Raw genomic sequence first — 23131 nt, forward strand, 5'->3', positions numbered from 1 at the left:
AGGGGCTTCCAGGCCTTCTGAGCCAAGCCAGACACAGCTTAACCCTGCCTCTCTTCTTGCTCTGTGAAAACAATCATCAAGGGGACTTGAAGAAGACTCTACCCCCTCTGGACTGTCAGCTCTGTGAGTCGGGGGCCATTCTGTCCAGTTCACTTTATAACTAGAGCTAAGTCAGTGCTGGGCAATGGCAGCTACTTGGTAAGTATCTGTGGACGGAATCCACGCCTGCCATCACCACGTGCGTTTAAAAAAAAAAAAAATCACAAGTGAATGCTCCTTCTTTATTGTGCCATGTTCACCTTTAAATATTAGAATTGTCCCAGTCTTGCATAAGAGTAACCCCAAGGCACTCATCAAGTGGCTAACTGCCGGTTCAGATCAGTTTGGCAGAACCAAAAAGTCTGGCTAAGTCCATCCTTTGTTTTCCAATAAGAAAAATAAAAACATGTGCTCCTCACATACAGGAAGGTGAAGCTTCCAAATGCAGAGGGAACACATTTCTTAGTAGATTTCCCCTACCTGCTGCAATTCAAATCAAACCACACTTTCCTTGAAATAGTCTTTTAAGCTTTATACTGTGGGTAAGGCTCTCACCCTTGCCCCTTTCAGAAAAGCTTTGTTAAGTGAAGGAACTTTCTGGAAAAATAAGGTACTTGGAAGAGCAAGACATACTAACAAAAGTGCTCTGAAAGTTTAGCTATTGTAGATGCTGTAAAATATACATGGGCATACAATTGCTAAAGTAGACATTCCATAATAAAAAAAAATCTACATGCCCTTTGTAACAGATACATTCTCTGGTGACAAGCCTACTGAATAATCCCATAATCATCTCTTGAATCTCTTTTCAGGCCAACGTTACTATTCTGCTCATGCTAAACCAGGGCAAAGGCTGCCTCAGCAGCCAAAGCTTGACTGCAGATAAGGGAAATGCAGGCAGAATGAAGAGGAAGACCTGCTTAACTTACGGAAAAGTATTCCAACTTCCACCATGATACAGCAAACCGCTGGGGAAGTAGAAAATCGCTCTCCAGCCCAAATCAGATGGGCAGAATTCCCTTTGTTCTAACCCAGACAGGCTGCCTCGCTGGTGAAAAGAGCTGTCAGAAGGAGAACTCTTTGCTTTGCCAAGGAAAGGTTTTCTAAAGCCACCTAGAAATATTGCAGTTGAACTTCCAGGCTTGGCTGAGGTGCTGGGACGTGATGAATAGCTCTTCTTCTACCCTTGGATGGTTTTTTTTTATTGGATGGATAACATGGCAAGTCAGATTTGTTTGTCTTTTTGTGTCAGTGCTGTGATGAAGCCTGTCGGAGCTGGAACCGTACTTCACTGGGGGATGCACGGTTTCAGTACACAACTGCAAGCGGACGTGAAAATCCGTGGGTGTAATGGGGTGAGCGGCCAGCAGCAGGGCTGAAGGAGGCTGAGCCGCTGCCGCCCAGAGAATGACGGATCAATGCCGAGGCGCACATGGGCCGCCTGCTCTGGCTCTTTAGATCAGAAGTCCACCTTTCGAGAAAAAAACCCACAGCATTCTAGATAAGGTTTCCTTACTTTTTCTATGAGATCGACAACTGCTAATAAGCTAATAAGCACGAATCTCAGAAGTCCCTGGTGAACATGGCAGTGCAGCCATCTGGTGTTCAGGAAAACTGTGGGCTGGTGGTTCCCTTACATAAAAACTATATAAGAGCAACGCAAAAAGGCCACTGTGTTAGGGAGCCCCTAGCTTCCTTCTCAAAGGCGACATGCAAGCATCCGACTCCGCACTGACCTCTCCTATGTCAGACAGAGCTGACACCGTGGCGACACGGCGCGTTGTCTCCTGGCCAAATGTAACACTAACTGTTCCTTCAGCCACAGCTAACGCGGCAGGGACAACTGGTCCTGTCTTTCGTGTAACACCGGACAGCCTCCACAGCTCTATGGCCGGGAAGCGTCCTTTCACATTTTAATCAAATTTCCCCGAAGCATTCAATTATACCCAGAGCCAATGCCAGGTCAGCCTCAGAGACACTAACAGGAGCCCTGCACCGCTAATGGATCTGTCAGCTGGTCACTGCAGGTGTGAGGCGAGGCGCAGGGATTGCCCCACCTGCGCGGCCTGCCCTGGGGAGGAACCCTGATTCGCCCTTGCGTCGGGCCCCAGAAGCAATGTCTTTTTGCATGCTACTGTCTTCTCGCCAAGCTGTCTTGTCCGTTCTACCTTTGGAGACGACAAAATGTCCGAAGGCTATGCAGTTGGAATAGGAGGAGGGCTGGTTTCTCAACCACCATTCTTGTTCTAAGTCCCACACCCTTTGAACCTGACGACAGGGCCAAAATTAGCTGGACTGTATTTAGAAGGAGAACAAAACCTGACAGAGACAGCTGCCCAGTGACAGACTCAAGAGAAGAAAAAGCCCACAAAGTGCAAGTTGAGGAACAGCTGATTATGTGGCAGGGAGTGACCTGGCAGCTAAAGGAACCCCAGACTGGCAACCCGGGGCTAGTTAAAAAGCTTGCAGGAGTGTATCCAGAATGGGGGCTAGACACGGAGAGAGTAGCCGGCCCCGTGGGGAGCCGCACGTGGCTGATACTCCTGCTGATGGTATTAACAACAACAGGTGCTAGGCACTCTTCTAAGTAAACTCATTTAATTTTTTTTTTTTTAAGATTTATTTATTTGAGAGACAGTGTGTGTAAGAGAGAGCATGAGAACAGGGTGAGGGGCAGAGGGAGAAGCAGTCTCTCCACGGAGCAGGGAGCCCGATGTGGGGCTCGATCCCAGGACCCTGGGATCGTGACCTGAGCTGAAGGCAGACGCTTAACCCACTGAGCCACCCAGGCGCTCCAACTCATTTAATTCTTAACGACAACCCTCGGTTGATACTAGTAGAACTCTCTCTTACAGATGAGGACACTGAGGCATTAACCTGCTTGAGCTTCCACAGCAAGAGAGCAGGAGAACTGGGATTTGAACCTCTGCAGCCCTTCATCTCCATGTTACACTGCCTCTGATGAAAATATCACATCCCTGCCTTCCCGGGGACTGAGACTGAGCACCTAGCAGTGCCAGGCACAATGTGAAGCAACAAGCTCATCAAAAGAATGCCCTTTCCCACCACTTCCATTATCTTATTTGGTACCTGCCATCTGTTCAAAGGTTCTTCACACATTAAAAATGTTGCAAAGGCCCTTAGCAATTAACTTAGAAATTAGGAGAAAACAGCAGGTTCTCTTTCTGCCTCTGCCAATGTACACCTATGCCACCTGGCACTTCCCGCTGTGGCGGGGCACACACCTGCTCCCAGATCAGGAAGGCAGACAGATACACGCCCCCTGCCCTAGGCCACACAGAGCTTCTGGGGCACAGGAGGGTGGCTGGAGTTCCCTGGGCCTCTCTTCTGCGTCCCCTCCACACTCTCTCCTCATGGAAGTTATGGTGAGTACGCCTCAACCAAGACCCTGCCCAATTCTGAAGCACCTTCGGACCTTACAAAACCACCCCCACTACTGCTCACATAGTCTTGGTGTCAGGCAGACTGCATCTTACTGCATTCTAACTCTTCTGCTACGGGAATTTCGTGTACCAGTTTATACCTAAGCGGGCAGGTCATTCCTGTGTGGGGAGCAGCCGACTACACAGCAGACCCTGCATCTGTGGACTGAACAACGGTGGCTTTGACCAGGCAAGGCGCTCATGTGTCATGACGTGTCATTCCGTGGAGGCACAAAGGGAAACTGCACCCATCTGCCACGTGGTGGGGGTGCTGGGGTAGGCGGCCACCGAGCATTTCTGCAAACACTGTAAGAGGGCCCAGCATCTGTCTATCGGTGGGGACTCTGTTGTTCCCTCTTTATTCCTGTGGGTTTGATCACTCTTACAAAGTGAGAAAAACAGAATGCAGACCCATCACCTTTGTGAAAATAACACTGAATGCTAGTGTTGGGATGGAAATGGAAATCAGATAGGGAGGCCTGAGTGATGGTTCTAAGAAAAGAAAGCAGAAGTTATGGTGAGATTAAGGACGGACACATTCAGTGGGGTGCCAGCTTGGATCTACGATGTGAATGAGCCTTCTCTCTGCTTTTCATGGAAACAAGAAGTGGCTGTGGAAATCTGGCAGTGAGGGGGGGGGGGGGAACAGACGGATCCAGAAGAGTCTTCAGTGGGGAAAAAACTAAAGGTAGTTAATTGGTGGTGTGAGACTAGCATAGGAAACATCGCTCTCACTTGAGCATGTCAGGAGGAAGCCAGAATCCTGAACCATCAAGGCCTCTTTCAAGAACATGGCGATTTGGAGAGGCTTGGAAATTGCCCCAGAAACACCAAGGGTATACTCTCTAGTCTGTCTCATAAAATACACAACTAGAAAGGTCTACCGTCCTATTTTGGTCCTCACAGTTTCTACTCCTGGGTCATGTTCCCAGCGGGCCTGGAAGCCCCTAAAATCTGAGCAAAACTCTGGTCCCAACAATTTCACTTGTGCTTTGTTCCTAGCAAAGTCGGGAAGTATACACATCTGAGTTTAAGATAACCGTTCCATACAGAGAGGGTTCACACCTACATTTGGCTTAGACTCATGTGAAAATGAGTTTACATTCTCCAAGATACATGAGCTCTAGGAGGGATGGGAAGGAAACCAATCTGGCAATAAGACTTTTCTTTGGATAATCAGGTGATAAAAGTTGACAGCAGAGTGGCATAACCAGAAAACCGTATCTTCGAGAATGGGCCACAAGTAGTATGCTGTCAAGAAATCAGTTCTGATCATAATCACATTTCAATGTGCCTAAAGCCACCATTGTCAAATGGGCCCAACACGGAGGGAACCTGTGCTGGTCAACGGCAGCTTTCGGGCTGCAGCTTAAAAATGGCAACAAAGCTGCAAGGCAGTGCTTGCTCATCTGCACCAAGGTCAGACTGAAACCGGAAATAATGTATTTTAATTGTCCCCAAAAGGAAATCATCCCACAAACAGGAGACCTGGCTTCAGGATGGGTGAAGGAGAGAGTCCCTGTGAATCCCCAAGGCTGGGCACTAGGGACTTCACTCCTCCCTGCACTTTTGCTCTAGTGGGAAGGTCCCTGAGGGGTCAAATGAACCTGAGCCCAGAGGATCCTCGTCTCTGAAAGTCCTGTTACTTGCATCTGAAATAAACAAATTGCTGGTTTTTCAGAAGTAAAGTTAGAAGATGCATCCTTTATTCAGTTTTACCATAAAAAAATATCGGTTACATTTCCAGGGCATAGGCTAACTATAAAAGCACCCGTAAGCTGGCAAGCACTGGGTGCAATTTTATGAAACGAAGAATAAAATCAATTTCGAAAATTACATGGAGCTGAAATATGGTGAGCGACAATGTTGACCAAATGGATTTTCCTTCAGCGGTGGTTAGAAGGCCAGTGCTCTGCTCCTCAGCACGTCTAAGCAGTCTGAAACCAGTCAATATAGTTTCAGATGCCTTTTAAACTATTAGCTTTAAAGTAGTATCATCTATGAGTACACAGATATTTATCATGGGAAATTATTTTATAGACAGTTCATCCAAAAAGAAAACCAAGCCATTTCAAGCTTACTAGAAACTCAAAGCAAAACTCTTGGAAAACAATCCATTTAATAATCAACCACAGTCATAATATCTTTTCTGCTTCTTTGTCCCTGGAGACACCTTAACCTTTTTCATGGTGTCAGAAGCAAAGGATTATGACTTCAAATGGGGAATAACCAGCTGGGGAAAAAAAAGAAGTTGTTCAAATAAGACTACGTATCTTGAGGTTGAATACAAAGACAGACAGACATGTATGGCAGCACGGGTCACTAATCTGGAGGGTCACAGTCACATTTTCCTACAGTCTCACTGTGGCCATGATGGATTTTTCTTAAAATTCTGCCCTGCGCAGCTCTCAAATGCGTTAGCGGTTCTTTGGTGTCAGTGCTCTTCTCCCTGGCAACTTATTCTAGGGAGTCCGCTTGGCTGTATTTGGATTTTGTTGGGATTCAGTGAAGATTCTGTTCTGTTAATCATCTTCGGGGTAAGGGAATCATTCCCTCCCCTCTTTTAGCTAGGGAGAGTGGCAGCGCCAGTTCCCTTTGCATAGCCCTCCCGGCTCCCAGGTGTCCAAGGTGAGATCTGAAATCAAGACTGTCTCTTAGTCAGTGTTTCAACCCACTGCCCTGCAGGGCTACTTGGGAGAATGAAAAGCGACATGGAAAAGATAAAGCTCTTCCACCTGAAAACAGCACAGGGCGCTGTGGCAAGGACAGCAGGCCCTCAAGAAACACTAAATTGGGAATGTGATGCCATTCCTCCACTGAAATCTTGATGAGATGGACATCTTTCCGTCTAATGAATTCATACACAGCCAGGCACCCTGTGAGCTTGTATCTGGTCCTTACCAAGTGCCTACCATGTGCTGGGCTGCATGACATGAGGCGACAGGCAAAATCATCCTACAAACCCCACACATCCTGCCCTCTTTTGGAGACCTTTTCAATGATTCATTCAGAAGGAGCCAAGAACCTATGGCAGCAAGTTTAAGAAACAAAATAAAGTTACAGAGGACAGTTTATATCTCTTTTTTTGTGATTTAAATTTTCTACTTGTGGACATAATTTCTGCTTTTCATTGAAGTTGACTGATTTTCACTAAATTTAGGAGACAGTACTTTTTCTTTCTTTATAAGGCAGTCTGACATCTTAAAAACCAAACAGGGTGGTCAAAAGTTTTAAATGAACCAATGGTCTGTGACTGCTTCATGAAGCATTAGTGGGACTGTATAAAACATTAATATTGGGCACCTGGGTGGCTCAGGTAAGCGTCTGCCTTTGGCTCAGGTCATGATCCCAGGGTCCCGGGACTGAGCCCTGCATCAGGTTCCCTGCTCAGCAGGGTGTCTGCTTCTCCCTCTCCCTCTGCTCCCAACTCCTGCTCTCTCTCTCTCAAATAAATAATTAAATCTAAAAAAAAAAAAACAACAAACCCAAAAATAAAACAGGAAACCACAACCAGAACAAACAAACAAACAAAAACAACAGTATTAACAAAAGTAAAAGTTCTATTTTCTCTATCAAGTGACTCAAAACAGCAATGAACTTGAAACATATTCCTGTTTGGCACTGTGGCACATTATATATGCAGGCAGGCAGTAGAGCTTAGAAATGGAAATAAAGCCTGGACTCTGAAAGTCAGTTCAGACCACTGAACCTGGCCCCCCACAGGCCTGGCGAAGATACTTAATGTACTACACCCCACCATAGTTTATGTTTCCCCATCTGTAAAATGGGGAGAGTAACAGTATCTACCTCAGAGGGTTGTTGTAAGGGTAAATTAAAAAGTGGCCCATGGGGTGTCTGGGTGGCTCAGCTGGTTAAGTGTCTGACTCTTGATCTCAGCTCAGGTCTTGATCTCAGGATTGTGAGTTCAAGCCCCGCGCTGGGCTCCATGCTGGGCCTGGAGCCTACTTTAAAAAAAAAAAAAGTGACCTGCTATAAACCGCAGAACCTGCTGTCAGCGAGCAGCCATGTTCTTGTACTGCTTAAGCAAATGACTACAATCTGTTTGCATTCTCCAAATCAGGTAAGGCAGAGTTTAGGAAGAGATACCCCACAGACGTCACCCTGGGATTATCTGCTAAGAAAAATGTACATGCATATCATCTAGATCATTCTCATGATTACTCCTGGAATATGCTGACTCAGAGAAGGACTTGCTATGCTATTAGAACCTCTCATTTTTCAGGATCCTAATACCTGGATCTCAGATTCTGTATTTCTATTCCTTAATCCTTACAAATGAGATCAGCAATCAAGGCAATTTGACATAAGATAGGGAAGCAAGGTTAACTAAATAGGTTCAAGTTTCAGGTGGGGTACCTTTTATGTGACCAGAGGAAAAAACCAGTAATATAGGTTTTCTGTTGGGAGGGTACTGTCAGGAGGGTTTAAGAGAGAAAACCAGGATGTAGATTGGATTTAATGTCCTAACAAGACCAGTTCAGAAAACAAGAGTCGGAGAGGCCAAGTGACCTGCATCTGGACACAGTACGTGGGGGGGCAGTTAAAGTGGCGATCCAGGTGCTTCTCACCCAGAGTTCAGTGAGCCAGGCGTCACCCCATGATTTGCAAGGGGGTCAAGAGTGGTTTATGTATCTGACCTTTAGAAACTAAGATGCTTTTATCAGGAATGCTTCTTCCAGGACTTTCATGAGTATTGTCATAGTATCATTTGTCTGACCATTCACTGAATATTCACTGAGTGCCTACTATGTGCCACACATTGTTGCAGATGCTAAAATACTAGAGTTCCGCAAATATCAAGCAGAAATTACCAATACATAATGCAGTGCTTACCACATAATAAAATGACAGGACAAATTAAAGATTAGAGTTAAATTCTGAAGTTTTTAGTATGTGTGGGTAAGGCAAGTGCTTAAATGCTTAATGGAATAAGCAATCCAAAGGCACTGAGTGTGGGGTTGGAGCTCTGCAAAGCACACCTCCACTACTGCTTTTTATTTAATGAATACTCCTGGGCACTCTTTAAATTGAAAGATGGTTCATTAGATTTGTGCATCTGCCCTTCTCAGCAATCTGTTGTGTTTCTGATGAAGGCAGGACAAAAACATGAACATATCATTTTCGGGTCTGAGTAACTCAGCTTTCAATGATTACAAAGTCATAAAGAGCTCAGGATACCCACTTTCAGGAAAACAATTTCTCTGAATCATTCTCTTTCCATTGCTATTTAGTTCTCTTTATATTCGTCTTGGAAATTTCAAGGACTACCCCTTTAAAAAAAACAAAAACAAAAACGAATCACCTAATACATTATCTGCAAGCTATTAAAAATAAGTGTATTTTTAAGATATTAAAAGTCCCTTCAAAACTGGCTCAAAAATCACCTTCTTCTGGAAGTTTTTCCCTTTTGTTCCAATCAATGTAATCACTACCTCCCTGGGCTCCCATCCCACGGTATGCATCTAGCTCTTGCAATCTGCCCCAGGGGCTGGTTAGCTGTGTTGTGTGTGTGTGTGTGTATTATATATATATAAACTCTTGGAAAACAAAGAAACACTTTTTTTTTTTTTTTATATCTTTGTCCCTGTCTGAGTACCTGCTACATAGGAGATGCAAAATAAAAGTTGTGGACTGAACAGATGAAAGACAGTTCCCCTCAACAGGACCTTAAACTCTGGACCCACTCGCTGGGCACCCTCAGCAAACATTTATTCAGGGCCTCCTGTGAAGGACACATAAGTGGAGCCTGGGACACAAACATGAACACGAAAATGTCCCCGCCCTCAGAGGACTTTCTTTGCGCAAGGAGGCAGATGCTCCTCGCCATCACGTGCTCGTCAGAGGCCAAGCGTGACAGTGCTAGAGAGATGCTCTCTCAAGGGAGCAAATGCTTGCAGACAGGGCCGTGGAGAGAAATAGCCATATTCTTGAGAGGAGTTTCTGAAAGGTCTTTTCACCTCTCTTGTGAAGAAAGTTGATATACAAAAAAGAACTTTTAACGTTATATTTAGTGGATTCTTTTCTGAAATCACAGTCGTGAGCAAAGAAATGGCCAAGAAACCTGGGTTTTCTTCATTTGCTATCTCCAAGGGCTGCCTCCATTCACCTGGTGGAAGGCCAAAGACAGATAACGGACATCTTGGAAGCTCAGTCCCTGTAGGCTCCATCCCAGTCCTTCCATCCCCTGTGTAATCTGGCAGTTATAAAATGCAGGACTGGAATTTAGCATTTGGAATTAAGTCTGGAATTTATTTTATGTGGGCTGGAAATTCATCAGACAGTGGGGAGGATGGGTAGGACTAAGCCTCAGTCGGGTTAAACCAACCTCGGGGAAATGCCTGAGTCGTAAGAGGCTTCAGGTTAAAAAGGTGTTCAGTCCGAGATGCGAACTGACTCGCCCGGTCGAAGATTTGGCGTTAAGCCGCTGCTGGTGAGCCGAGCTGTGCTGAGGAACAGCGAGTGAGAGGGTGACACAGTCCTAGCCTGCAAGGGACTGAACAAGTCACACGAAGAAATGACTAAAATACAGCCTCGTAAGCATCAGAGAGTTATGACTAAGCTACGGACGCAGCCCACAGGAGGCAGTGGGTGGTGGTCACCCCTGCCTAAAGTATGAAAACCTATCAGGGCCTGCCAGATTGTCACTGGTAGGAAAAGAGGAGTTCTCCTGTGAGACTCTCCGGAGAGTTTTCACATTAGCTGATTCATAAAGAGAGAATCATTCACTCAACAAACATTCACTTGCCTACCTTGTACCAGAAACGGCGGGGCTGCTCTCACTGAAGTATATAAATATGAACATTCTAACACCCTATCTACTTACTACCGGTCAATTAAAATGTAGAAATCCAGAGTTTGCAGACTCCGCTGCTCCCGAAGGTCAGTGTGGCATATACCCAGTCCCCGAAACATGCAGTAGCAAAGCTTTCTACTTCCTCCCTCACAGACAAGCCGAAGACAATGGTGACAAAACCCTACCCTCACCGGTGCCGCACCCCTTTAATGTTGCCCTGACAAAGAAAACGGCAAAGCCGGCGAGTAGCTCTGAAAAGAAGGGAAAATCCCTAAGCAGGTCTCAGCGGTGTCAGATTCTCTAATGGCCCCTTAAGATGCACCCTCAAGCCTCAAAGGACCGATACTTCCAGTCAGAGTTTTCAACATTTCGTGCGGAATAAATGTTTTCCTTCTACAGTTGGAGAAACAGCTCGCTGGCTTTTGAGAGCCGAACTTCCTGCCAGACCCTGTCATGGTTCAATACTGCTGGACATCCAGAAACCCTATACATTGATTTTCTTTTGTCCTGCAGACACATGGGAAAACATTCATCTGTAACATTTGGACTGTCTTCAAGAAGCCTCCCCAGCTGCTTTGAGCAGCTGTTCATTTCTGCACAGAAGAGATGACTGACAAGAGATGCTGCTTCTGGTTTCATGAGGCATATTCACCAAAAAGGGTAGTGAGCAAAGGTTATCGTGCCTTGTTCTTCTCAGAAGCATCTACTGTACAACTGAAGCAATCTGCCTGCGCTACTCAGAGCTCACCGCAGAGCATCACCCAAACTGCTGAGCTGGGCTTATCTGAGCCTCTGATCAATACCTACCAGTAAGGCGAAGCTGTGTTCTGGCAGCATCCCATACTGTTGAATGAGCTTCTCCCGGGTCTCACTGGGCAGCTCAGGGAGCTGCTCCCGAATCCAGTCAATGTTGATCACTTGCTGTGGGTCTGCACCGGGAGGCAGAGACGCGGTGTCATGGAGCAGGAGGGGAGGCAGGTTGGGTTCAGGCATAAACCTAGGCAGGGAGAGGAAATGGGGTCTGACTTGGAAGTATTTGGCTTAATAGGAAAGAAAACCCCTATTATCGATACGCAAGTTTTGTATTTAGATGTCATGTTACAATTCCAAATATTTTCTGGGGTGCCTGGGTGGCTCAGTCGGTTAAGCATCTAACTTTGGCTCAGGTCATGATCTCACGGTCCTGGGACTGAGCCCCATGTTGGGCTCCCTGCTCAGCGGGGAGTCTGCGGGTCCCTCTCCCTCTGCCCCTCCCCCTGCTCATGCTTGCTCGCTCTGTCAAATAAGTAAATAAAATAAAATAAAAATCCAGGTATTTTCTAATGTCCCCTAATATCAATTCTGTTTCCCAGGAATGAGTCTACAAGTGTATACTCCAGGTCAAGACCACCAGACCTGCCCCTCTCCATGCTTATAAACCATGATGAATGAAAAAGGCACAACACAGGGTTGATACTACACTGCGATTTATAATTGTGGATAAAGTACATATTCACAAAGACAGAGGCCAGGGAAAAACAGGACCAAATGAGAACAATTTACTTATTAGGGAGAAAAATGACATTTCCCCATTTAAAAATTCTCACTATTTTTAGCAGTATTTGTGAAATAAATGAAAAGTCAAAGAAAAAGAAAACTATCTTTCTTGAGAAGTGGAAGAAATAAATAGATTTTGCCTAAAAAAATGTAGAAGCAGGGAGGGAAGGATGAGTAAGTGGACCACAGGGGATTTTTAGGACAGTGATACTATTCCCTGTGACACTATAACGGTAGGTGTCACGTCACTATTTATTTGGTCAAAACCCACAGAATGTACAACATAAAGAGTGAACCCTAATGTAAACTATGGACTTTAGTTAATAACCAAGTCTTAATTTGTAACAAATGTACCACACTCTTCGTGGCATGTTTGTGGTACATGTGTTTAGTCAGAGTTTTCAACATTTCCTGGGTAATAAATGCGAATCACACAGCCGTGCAGGAAGTTATTACGGGAACCATGGTGGTGAGGCAGGGTATATGGTATACACCAAGGAGCACGTGGGAACTCTCTGCAGCACTACCACATATAACATCTTTCCCTCTACTCCATTCCAGCATCTAACATTTTTCTGTCCACTTCTACTTGTCAAAGGGCTTATGCAGAAGCAGGATAACGCAGAACAAATGGGGTGCCAAGGTGACAGATCAGACGTGCACGCAATCCATTACCTCCATGCCAAATCTGTGCTGTGAATCAGTCTGACTTGTGAAGGCAGGAGGACACCAAAGGGAGGGTTCCTGAATCCCGCCTATTAACCTGAGGGCTTGAGCCAAAGCTACTGGCTGACCTAACAGCCAAACTCCAGGCTGAGTAAGAAAGCAGCATAAACAAGAGTAGGAGGTGACACTGGAGAACAAAGAAGTTCTTGGGAAGGATAGATTGAACCCAGAAGCTCACAGTGATGAAAACAATCTTGACTTTGACACACATGAGAGGGGCCCTTCAGGGGAGGTTCCCACTAAGGGTTTATGAGCTTCTTTCCCACATCACAATGCTACATTGGTTCCTCATTAACAGCAAGAGTTGAGCTTTGCAAAGGAACCAACAACTTTGTTGCTTACAACTTCAATCTTTACAATCTGCAAAACTCAATGGGGAAAAAGACAAAAGGTTCAATTTACCTTAAGCCTATTCTTATTATTTGCTTTATTTCTGGATCTCATATTAAGTCCAACTTCATGTTTAATTGTTCAATTTTTGTTTAATTTTAATCAATTAAATAACATCACTCGAGTTAAATGCCATTAACATATGCATCTCTTTTTTCCTTTCTTCTCAAGGATCTTCAGTGTGTTACTGAATTTGTAACTGAATATAAGAATAAGAACATCCTAGGCCCCGTCCTCAACTGCCACCCTCTTAGCTCAATTATAAGAACTCTCACACAGGGGTGACAACAGTGTCTTCCAACAGTTGAATCCCATCAAATAAGACACCCTGAGGCTAACAAACCAAGAAAACATTCTTTCTTTCAGTATATATATAAAATGGGAAGTCTAGGCTTTCCATCATGCAACAATATAAACAGAAAGTGGTTCCTAAAAGCTATCCAGGTCCTTATGTTACTCTGCAAGTGGATTTGAAATTTGCCCCTAACCCCAAACACACGATGGTATTTTGACAAGAGGAATAATCACCTGTAGTCTTGTTTTCCTTCTTTGTCTCTCATCGGCATGGTGCACCTACGATAGTTAAAAAGGAAAATGTTAAACCAACATGGCATGCAACATTGCCCAACATATGTGCAAAGGGGAGTTTCCCCTACCAATAAGGGACACAGGCAAATTGAGGCTCTTTGACCTTCTTTGAGAGACACTTACATAACTACATGAAAAAATATTAATGAAAGAGAAATACTCAGAATAATTTTTTTAAAATAAGAGAAGAAATTGCTTCAATGTTTCCAGCTTCTAACCAGCTCAAACTCTAGTCTTCCGACCTTCTTTCAGTCTTCTGCTAAAAGCACAAAATCCTCAAAATTCAGAGTCAGAATATTAGTCAAAGTTATCAAAACAAACAAAAAAGGGTTTTTTTTAACCACCCCTAAGCTTTCTTTACCTCCAGTTTGAATTGGTAGAGCTTAAGTCTGATAGAATTTAAGGAAGTGAAAATTCTTGCCAAAGCTGGAAGCAACTGAAGGGCCAGACTCAGCACTTATGTCCAAGTCTGGTTCAGTTTCAACCTCTTACCAGTCCTCCAGGATATTATATCCTTGTAGTGTACAGTATTTTCCTAACTCTACTAGTGAGGAAAGCATTAGTGCAGACAAGCTAAGTACCTTCTTCAAGGTCACCATGGCTGTTCTGCGGCGAGCCCAGACCGGAGACCCACCCAGCTGTGTGCAAGATGCTGGTCAATGCAAACTCACCCCAGCTTGTAGTCAAACGAGCGCGTTTCATTCAGAATTTTACGTCCATTCTCAAGTTCGTGGATTTGTCTCTCAATTTCAAAGTCTAAGAGAAACATAGTAATTTAGTATATTTTGATTCCTTTCATCCAATCAAGCAATAATTAGAAATCTTTCTCAATATTTAAGTAAAAAATAATCAAGAGAGTTGTTTATAATAATTCTTCCTTCATATGCTATATTCTCTTCTCATTGCCCTCATAGGACAATGATGCTGGGAAGGGCCTTTTAGGAAACTCTGCTCCCTCACTTTCAGAGAAAGCTCAGGTTCACAGTGACCCAGTCCAGTTTACAGCTCTTGGCAGAAGAAGGGCTAGGACTAGTATCTAGGCCAACTAACTCCAGATCCAGGATGGCTGCCTATCATGAGTTCCAAGGGATACAAGGATAAACTTCATGGGGTTCTGGTACCTCCTGAAATTATATACAGAATGTGTGTGTGCACATTTGTAGATTTTTTGGAGAGAGAGTCCAGAATTTTCATAGGGATCTATGACCCCAAATGATTAAAAGCCTCTGCTCTATGCCATGCTCCCTCACCACCAAACAAGGCTGACTCTGGTAAGCAAAACAGCCATAATTGTTAAGCTTCTTTCTGAAAGCAGCTTTAGCCTCCCCCTTAACTCCCCACCCCAGCATGTACTACCTTCCCTCATCCAAATCCAAACTCTTTTATTTGAGCTGACAAGAAGCAGCAACACTAAAATGTGTCAGTTTTTGCTCCCTGTCTCCCCAACTCCAGTGCTCTCTTTGACTGAAATCAGATGAGGACTACTAGGCATGATGTAGGGAGAAAAATGGGATGGAAAAATCACGGGCTTGGAGAATTAAGCCCACCATAGTAAATCTGTGGTTCTTCAGGTCTGAGTCAGGACACAGGCAGAATTCTGTCTCGGTGGTCTCCTTCATAAATCATTAAGAATAAATCTACTTAAAATCTTGCTGCTTGTTTTTTTAGGTTACCATCACCACCTCTTCGAATAATGAATTCTAGAACACTTAACTACCCACAGGATGAAGTTGAACTTTCTTCCATTTGTTCCAAGTTTCCCCTTCACAAAACTGGCCTGTAAGAGTATCCCTGATCCAAACCTTTCATGGCCTCAGACACATGAACTGTATCTCCTTTTAGAGATAGAAGAGTCCGCCCTCTTTGGTCCATCTACACATGGAAACCTTCCCTTACCCTTTCCCTTACATAAGTTATCCCCTTGATCATTTTAATGCCCTTTTCCTGAAAATCTGTAGACTCAGAGCATCTTCATTGAGGCTGATCATTGCAGGTTCACGATAAGGTTTTATACAAGACTAGAGAATCTTTTCTGTATTGTTTCCAGTACTTTTCTCAACAAGACCCAGGACTCTACTAAACACACACCAACGCATTCAGCTGTCTTGTGCTCTGTGCATCCTTGAAGGCATGCACTTGAAACTCTATCCTTTCCCTACATTCTCTCTTCCTCTCTAGATACTTTTGATTTTAAAGAATATATTTAGTCTTCTGAGATGTCTTCACAGTCAGCAACCTCTATGGGACTGCCTGGATGTTTATCTTGCTCAACTGTTCTACTTTAATTATTATATATTTGTCAGCACATAAATACCCACAGCATGTACTCCAATAAGACCCAAACTCAATTATGTAGGCCCATGGACTCTATTAGTAAAAATAGTAAAAAGCAGAAAAACATAATGACCAATTAAGTCAAACTATGGCCAATCTACAATGAATAAATATGACTTTATAAAGTTCATGCCGGTCGGAAAGAATGTGGTAAATGGAAAAACAGAGCTATAGCATATTGCAGATCCTCCCATAAAGAGGTGGAGTCTATTTCTCCTCCCCTTGCATCTGCTTTGAATCGAATGTGTTGGGAGAGACACTGTATGAGTTCTAGAGCTTGGGACTCAAGAAGCCTTGAGGTCTCTGCCTTCATCCCCCTGGAAGGGCCCGCTGCCAAACAAGAAGGTCCAGGCTAGGCAAGCAAATGAAGAAAGACGACGTGGAAAGAGAATCCTAGCAAACCCCCGGCACCAAGGCCTCAATGTGTGAGGTCATCTTGCACATGAATGAGCTGAGGCAGGATCTAATCCGTAGAACTGCAAAAGCTGAAATGGTTATCATATAAGCCACTAAGGTTTGGGGTGGCTTGTTACAAAGCAATAAGTAACTGATACAAAAAAGAACATTAAATGTAAGCTGACATTCACCTATTGCTTTGGCCAAGAACCTGGCACTATTGAGATTCTTCACTTCAGTTCGAACACCCAAAGGCTCTCCAGGATGATGCACAGATATATTGGCATCCACTCTCAACTGGCCCTCTGGAAGGAGAGAAAAAAGACAATTCTTTAGAAATTCTTTGAGCCAACATAGTCTTTTTTTTTTTTTTTAAAGATTTTATTTATTTATTTGACAGAGACACAGTGAGAGAGGGAACACAAGCAGGGGGAGTGGGAGAGGGGGAAGCAGGCTTCCTGCCGAGCAGGGAACCCTACCCGGGGCTCGATCCCAGGACCCTGGGATCATGACCCAAGCTGAAGGCAGACAACTAACGACTGAGCCACCCAGGCGTCCCGCAACATAGTCTTTTTAAGTCTCTAGGCAAGCAATATCGAATTCCATTTGCTGTTTAGCCAGTTACAGCAACCCAACTTTCAAGAAGGTATGGTTGGTCCTGAAGCACATGGCTTGTACTCTGTCCACTTATGAGAATTACAGTCCTAAGGCACCTGAGGTGTGAGTATATGTGTGTGTGTACATGTTTGTGTGCACTTGTGCACATGAGGGAGAGAGGAGAAATTCTGTATATACCAGCTGGGAAATCTAATTTCTTTTGTGCCAAATAAGAAAAACAACACTGTTAAAATGGAGAATTACTCTGCAGTTTTATCCTGAGTTTTTATTCAGTGTCAGAGCCGGGTTGGGGGGAAGGCAGCAGAAATGATGATCTGAGAGATGCCTGGGTGGCTCAGTCGGTTAAGCGTCTGCCTTCGGCTCAGGTCATGATCTGGGGTCCTGGAATTGAGTCCCGCATCGGGCTCCTTGCTGAGCGGGGAGCCTGCTTCTCCCTCTGCCTGCCGCTCCCCCTGCTTGTGCTCTAACAAATAAATAAAATCTTTTTTAAAAAATTAGAAAGAAAAAGAAAAAGAAATGATCATCTGATAACCCTACACAGCTTTCAAAAGGAATGTGGATTTCCAACTGTGATTCTAGAAGATCCATGAGAGTCCTTGAGAATTTATAACTCAAGGGCAAGAGCCAGAAACCGGGTTTGTCCCCTCCTCCTTCCTCTGGGTACTATAATAATCTCTTCTTTCAACAAACAGGACTCTGAATCCTTCCTGATTGCTGTAAGGATTTGCCACAGCAGACAGTGCTGTTATGAAGGGGTGAGTCTGTGCAAGAACGCAGAGGGGGCCGCCCCCATCCTGGGAGGACCTTCTCTGACCCAGAAAACCCCTTTAGATTAGGAACAGTAACCCCTAAGGAGGCAGGTGGTTTGTGGAGAGGACTAAGAGGCTCTGCAGAGAGATGCAAAATCCTTAAACAAATCACATTTTACACCCTACAAAGTAAAGCTCAAGTTCTCTGTTCTCTAATTTCATTTACAATGTCTAAAACAGAACAGAATGACAAGACAAAATGCTGGACTTTTATTTTCCTAGGCGGGTTTTTACATTTAAAAAGAACCTGCCAAACCTGAAGATTCTGATGGGCTGAATAAAAATTCATTTTCCAAGATTCCACAGCAAAAGCCTCTTAAAATAATGAAATAGGGTAAATAAATTCCATGCCAAGAAACTCCACGGTCCTGGTCTCTGCTGCTCCACATCCAAATGCTGAGCTGTGGGGCTCGGCCTCCTCCAAGCTTCAGACTGCCGGCTGCCCACTGCCCTACTGTCTCCACTTGCTCCCTCAGAACAAGGGATGAGCTCCCCCACTCTGCGGCCCCAACTGCCGCCCACGCTGGCCGTCAGGGCAAAGGTGCTTGCAGCTCAGAACGTACTCTATGTCTCTAGCACGGACGTCTCAACAGTTTGGACAATTTGTGCTTCCTTGAATCCAGGAAGTCCCAACTATTCCTGACATCATTAGATTCTTAGTCCAGGAAACCTGAAGTCATTTTCCCTGTCTCTGTTTTCTTTTCCCTCTATATCCAAACTGACAACTCGATCCTGTTGGTTCTCTTCCAGTACCCCTCATATCTGTCCCTTCCTCTCTACATCCACAGCCACCACCATCGCTGGAGGACTTGGAACTCCAGACGAGGTTACAGAACTGCGTCCTGACTTTTAGTACAGCAACCCCCCTTGTCCAGCTAGCCACCACGTGGCTGTGACTTCCATCCTGCTACAAGGTGGTTTCCATCATTCTCTTTGCTTGCTCAAGTGCAGGGCCACTCCTACTGGGCCATCTCATCTCCTCTGCCTGGTATTGAGGAGCCCTCATCCACTCTTGGCTGACATGACCCACAATTTCCCCCTACTCATTCCGTGAGAAAGCTTTCCTCCAATTGCGGGAGCTTTCTGCATACAAGTCCTTGCCCGGTCCGCTGGCTCCTGAACGTCCTCGTCATCAGTATTACTGTCCCTTCTTCGGCCTTTGCTCATCCTTCGGGGTCCCACTTTAGTGTTACCACCTTCCCCTCCTAGAAGCTCTTAATCAATAAGCCCATCTCCATTGGTGGCTCCTCCGAACTATGAGGATGGACACAGTCAACACCACAGAATCTAGCACATGACTACAGTCTATTTTGAATTAATCTTATCTTTAAGACCAGAATGGAAGGCTTTGGAAGGCTGCACCCAGATTTCAAACCCTCACCCACCTTCCCGCCCAAGAGCATCATTCTTTCAGCTACCTCCTCTTTCCCACATCCGTCATTAACCTCGCTTTCTCTGCAGTACTTCCGGTAGAGACACATACAAAAGTATCTCTTGTGAAAAACAAACCAAAACCCCAAACCCTAGTCCCTTGAACCCCATTCTCCCTCCATCAGTTACTAAGCTACTTTCCAGCAAATCCTCTCGAACACGTTTTGTTTGCTTGCAGCACAGCTTGTCTCTACTATCTCACCTCCTGTTTCAGCTGGGCTTCCGTCCCCGCCTCTCTGAAAATGCCTCCTCAAAGTCACCAGCGACCTCCCGGCTGCCAAATGCAATGGACACAGGACTTGTTCTGTCTTCACCTTCCTGGACACCCCCAGCAGTGTGCAATATCCCAACTAATCCTTCCTTCTTCAACTATCTTCCTCTCCCGGGTGCTGTGACCTTCTGTGCTCTTGGTCTCCCTCCTACCTCCCTGGACACTCTACTTCCATTTTGTTTGCTGGTGTTTGCTTTCCCATCCAATTCAGGACCCTCTTCTTGCACTCTCTCTGTAGGGGTATGTGGCTTTAAATACCAGCAATGTGCTGATAACGCCTCAATTTCTCTCTTCTGCCCAGACCTCTACTCTGAGCTCCACACTTACCTCCAATGTCTACTTGATACCTCCACTTGGAGGTCTCACAGACATTTCACTTTCCAGAACTACATCCTGATTTCCCCTCCACAAAGCCATTCTTGTCTTCATCTTCCCAGTTTCAGTCCACAGCACCACCCAGCTCCTCAAGCTTCTTTGAAGACATCCTTAATTTCTTCCTGCCCCTTGATTTCCACACCAGCCTGTTAGCAAATCCTGTTATTTCTAAAATCCACCTTGAATCTACTCAGCTCGATGTCTCCATCTTTACGGACACCGCCCTGTCCACAACAGCATCACCTTTCACCTGGACTATTGCAAAAGCTGCTTAGCTGGTCTCTTTGCTTCTACTCTTACTCATCTGAAATCCACTTTCCACGGAGCAGCCCCAGAGTGGTTTTCTAAAACATTAATCAGACTGTGTCACTGCCTTGCTTGAAAGCCCTTCAGTGACTTCCCACTGCACTTGGGATGAAATTCAAACTTCTTACCATTATTGGTAATCTATCCTTTGCCTTCATTTTTCAGTCTTACTTGACGCCGTAACCCCCTGCCTGTTATGCTTTCCCTCCAGTGGCCTTCTGTTACCTATGTTACCTCAGAGCATATTCTAACCTTTTCCTCATCTCAGAGACTTTGCCTTAGCTGTTCCCTGGAATGCTGACCCCTACTTCTATGCTGGCTGGAGCCTGGAGTCATTCTTCAGGTCTCAAATAAACGTTACCTCCTCTGACAGGCCCTCACTCTCCAACATTATTCTTTATCACGGCATCCTATTTATTTCCTTAGAGCACGTACCACTATAATGATTTTATTTATTAATGTATTTGTCTCCCTCACGGATATAAGCTCTAAGTGGCAGGAACAATAATATCTTTTTCACTGCTATATTCAGAATCTAGAGCTGGGTCTGGCACAGAGTAACTGTTCAATAAATTAATACCTTGTTGAACAAGCCAAAACTCTGGTATCTTCCTGAGCAATGAGTAAGCAGATTGGTTACTGTCTCACAAAAGGTTCCTGGTAAGTTTTAAAGTTCTGTCTGAATAGGATTAATCTACAGCTGGAATCATGTGAAAGGCCCATTTAGCTCAAAGGAAAACTTCCAAAGTATGCTGAGCTCTGCTCAACCAAATCTCAATTCTTGGGAAACAACTTTTTTTTGAACTCAGGGAACCCTGAATTGGACCTTACCTGCTTTTAAAAATGAAACCATCTTTCACGATTTAGAATTTTAACTTGGATAAGGAATAAAAGCATGAATTTCAGTCTCTCCCAGAGAAGGCCATACATACTACATAAATGTCTGAGAGGAATCATTTAGTATCCTGCAGTGTTGAAAGAGAGTCCACTAGCCTGGATTCAAATACAGTATCAAACATTCACAAAAGACATTCTATCCAGTGAAGACAAAATACCTTTTAAACAAATTAAGTTAAATTGCCTCAAGTGCACAAAAGCCTTACCAGTCAGGTTTACTTCAATGCATTCTGCAACACTGAGGGAGGGCCTTCATTCACACATCACCAGAATGTTATCAAGCTCAATTTCTACCCTCCAGAAGCAGAGATTTGTAACAGCAAAACTAAAAAACTATACCACTGAGCACAGTGATATGGTGCAGTTACATATTTTTTTTTCTAAAACACATTCACACATCAGAAATATAACATGAGGACAGAAAACTGTTTCTGTAAACAGCAGGGGCCTGAGGATTTAGAGAGGTCTGTTAAGCCATCTCATTCTGATCACTGGATGCTCTCCAGGACTTAAATAACAAGTTCTGACACACACACACACACACACACACACACATTTTATTGAACGTATTTCACAAAGCTTATTTACCCAAAATGAGTGGAGGTTCTGTCAAAGTAATACTATTTATTATTGCTAATAAAAGCACCAAACATTTACTGAGTACAGGCTACTTGTCAGGGCCTGTGATAAGTTTTATATACTTTATCACATTCATTCCCTATGATACAGCTTTAGACAAAGCCACTTTTAGACATCCTTTAGGCATTTCAAACTTAACATATCCAAAATGGAATTCCAGATTTTCTCGCACAAAGCCATTCCTCTCCCAGTCTTCCCTGTCTCAGTACCTAGTGACACCACACCCAGATGTCCCAACTCTATCTGACAACTTGGATGATTTCCTTTCCTCTTCTTTTTCTTCCTTTCCCCTTCCATATATGGTTATTTGGGGACTCAGTATATAAATGTGGGAAGTGAAGCTCAGAGAAATCAAAATACCTTGCCCAGGTTCTTAGAGCTAGAAGAGGTGGGACAGGGTCCCAACCCAGTTCTGCGACCTCAGTGTCCTCAGCACCCACACTCTGCCAGCCTTCTTCCCTAAACTGTCATCTATGGAGGCTGTGACACTGTCGTGGCTGCCACTAGAAACAGTGCGACGCAGGGATTACAGAAAGGGCTCCTGGACTCAGACACACCCGGGCTCAAATCCTAGCTCAGTCACTTCTTGTAAGCCTTGGAGAAACAAGCCAATCTCTCTAAATCTCAGCTTCTTCACCTGGGCAACAGGCATAATACCACCTATCTCCCAGGAATGCTGTAAAGTTTAAACGAGATGATAAATAATTTTTTAAAAATGCCTAGTGAGGGGCGCCTGGGTGGCTCAGTCGGTTAAGCACCTGACTTCAGCTCAGGTCATGATCTCAGGGTCCTGGGATCCAGCCCAGTGTCAGGCTCCCTGCTCTGTGGGGAATCTGCTTGTCTCCCTCTCTTTCCACCCCTCCCGTACCTCTCTCTCTCAAATAAATAAATCTTTAAAAAAAAAAATGCTTAGTGAACTGATGAGCACATGCTAAGTGTTCCAAGTGGCAGACATCACCACTGAAACATATAGAATGTTTACTTCAGTACACATTCAACTCAACAGACGGCTCTGAGGATCTCAACAGTGGCATATGTCCACTGAGCAGGAAGAGACTTCTGGAGGCCAGGCTGAACTAATCCATGCTCATTAGCAAAACTATCAGAACTCACTCAATCACAGGTCCAGAGCAATTTAAACTTTATTCCAAAAGCACCCTGGGGCGGGGAAGTGGGGGGGGTGGGGTGGGGTCCACTGGTCCTAGGGCGGTCCTCAGTTCTCAGGCTACGGTCTCCGATGCTGCACGGTGGTCCTATGGTGGTGGGGCAGAAGCACAAGGCAAGCGGTTGGGGCTGCTAAAATGCTAAGAGCACAAAAAGCTGGACCCCTGCAGCCTCCAGGCAGACCTTCCCTCCCCACAATACTTTAGAAACACCAAACACCCCAGCCACTCTGCTGCTGTGCTAGGGGCAAAGCTGTTGGAAGTTGTATTTAAAAGCAACAAAAAAGTGTCACAACAAATGAGATTTAACGAACCCTCTCAGCGGTCACTGGCTGATGAGTTCTTGCCGTTACGGT

At 44.7% G+C, this 23131-nt stretch overlaps 1 protein-coding gene across 3 annotated transcripts in view; it reads right to left on the reverse strand.

Moving 5' to 3' along the window:
• The window catches only part of GATB (glutamyl-tRNA amidotransferase subunit B), a 91797-nt gene that overhangs the window by 25480 nt on the left and 43186 nt on the right, over nt 1-23131 (reverse strand). For all 3 annotated transcript variants that reach the window (XM_036092461.2, XM_036092536.2, XM_078069311.1), the window contains exons 6-9: nt 16458-16571; nt 14208-14292; nt 13477-13521; nt 11104-11293 (exon numbers count right to left, since the gene is read on the reverse strand). In XM_036092461.2, coding sequence (XP_035948354.2) covers nt 11104-11293; nt 13477-13521; nt 14208-14292; nt 16458-16571 — 434 coding nt within the window. The remainder of the gene's footprint in view (nt 1-11103; nt 11294-13476; nt 13522-14207; nt 14293-16457; nt 16572-23131) is intronic.

This window comes from Halichoerus grypus, chromosome 3 (genome assembly GCF_964656455.1).
Source record: "Halichoerus grypus chromosome 3, mHalGry1.hap1.1, whole genome shotgun sequence".
Taxonomy (NCBI): domain Eukaryota; kingdom Metazoa; phylum Chordata; class Mammalia; order Carnivora; family Phocidae; genus Halichoerus; species Halichoerus grypus.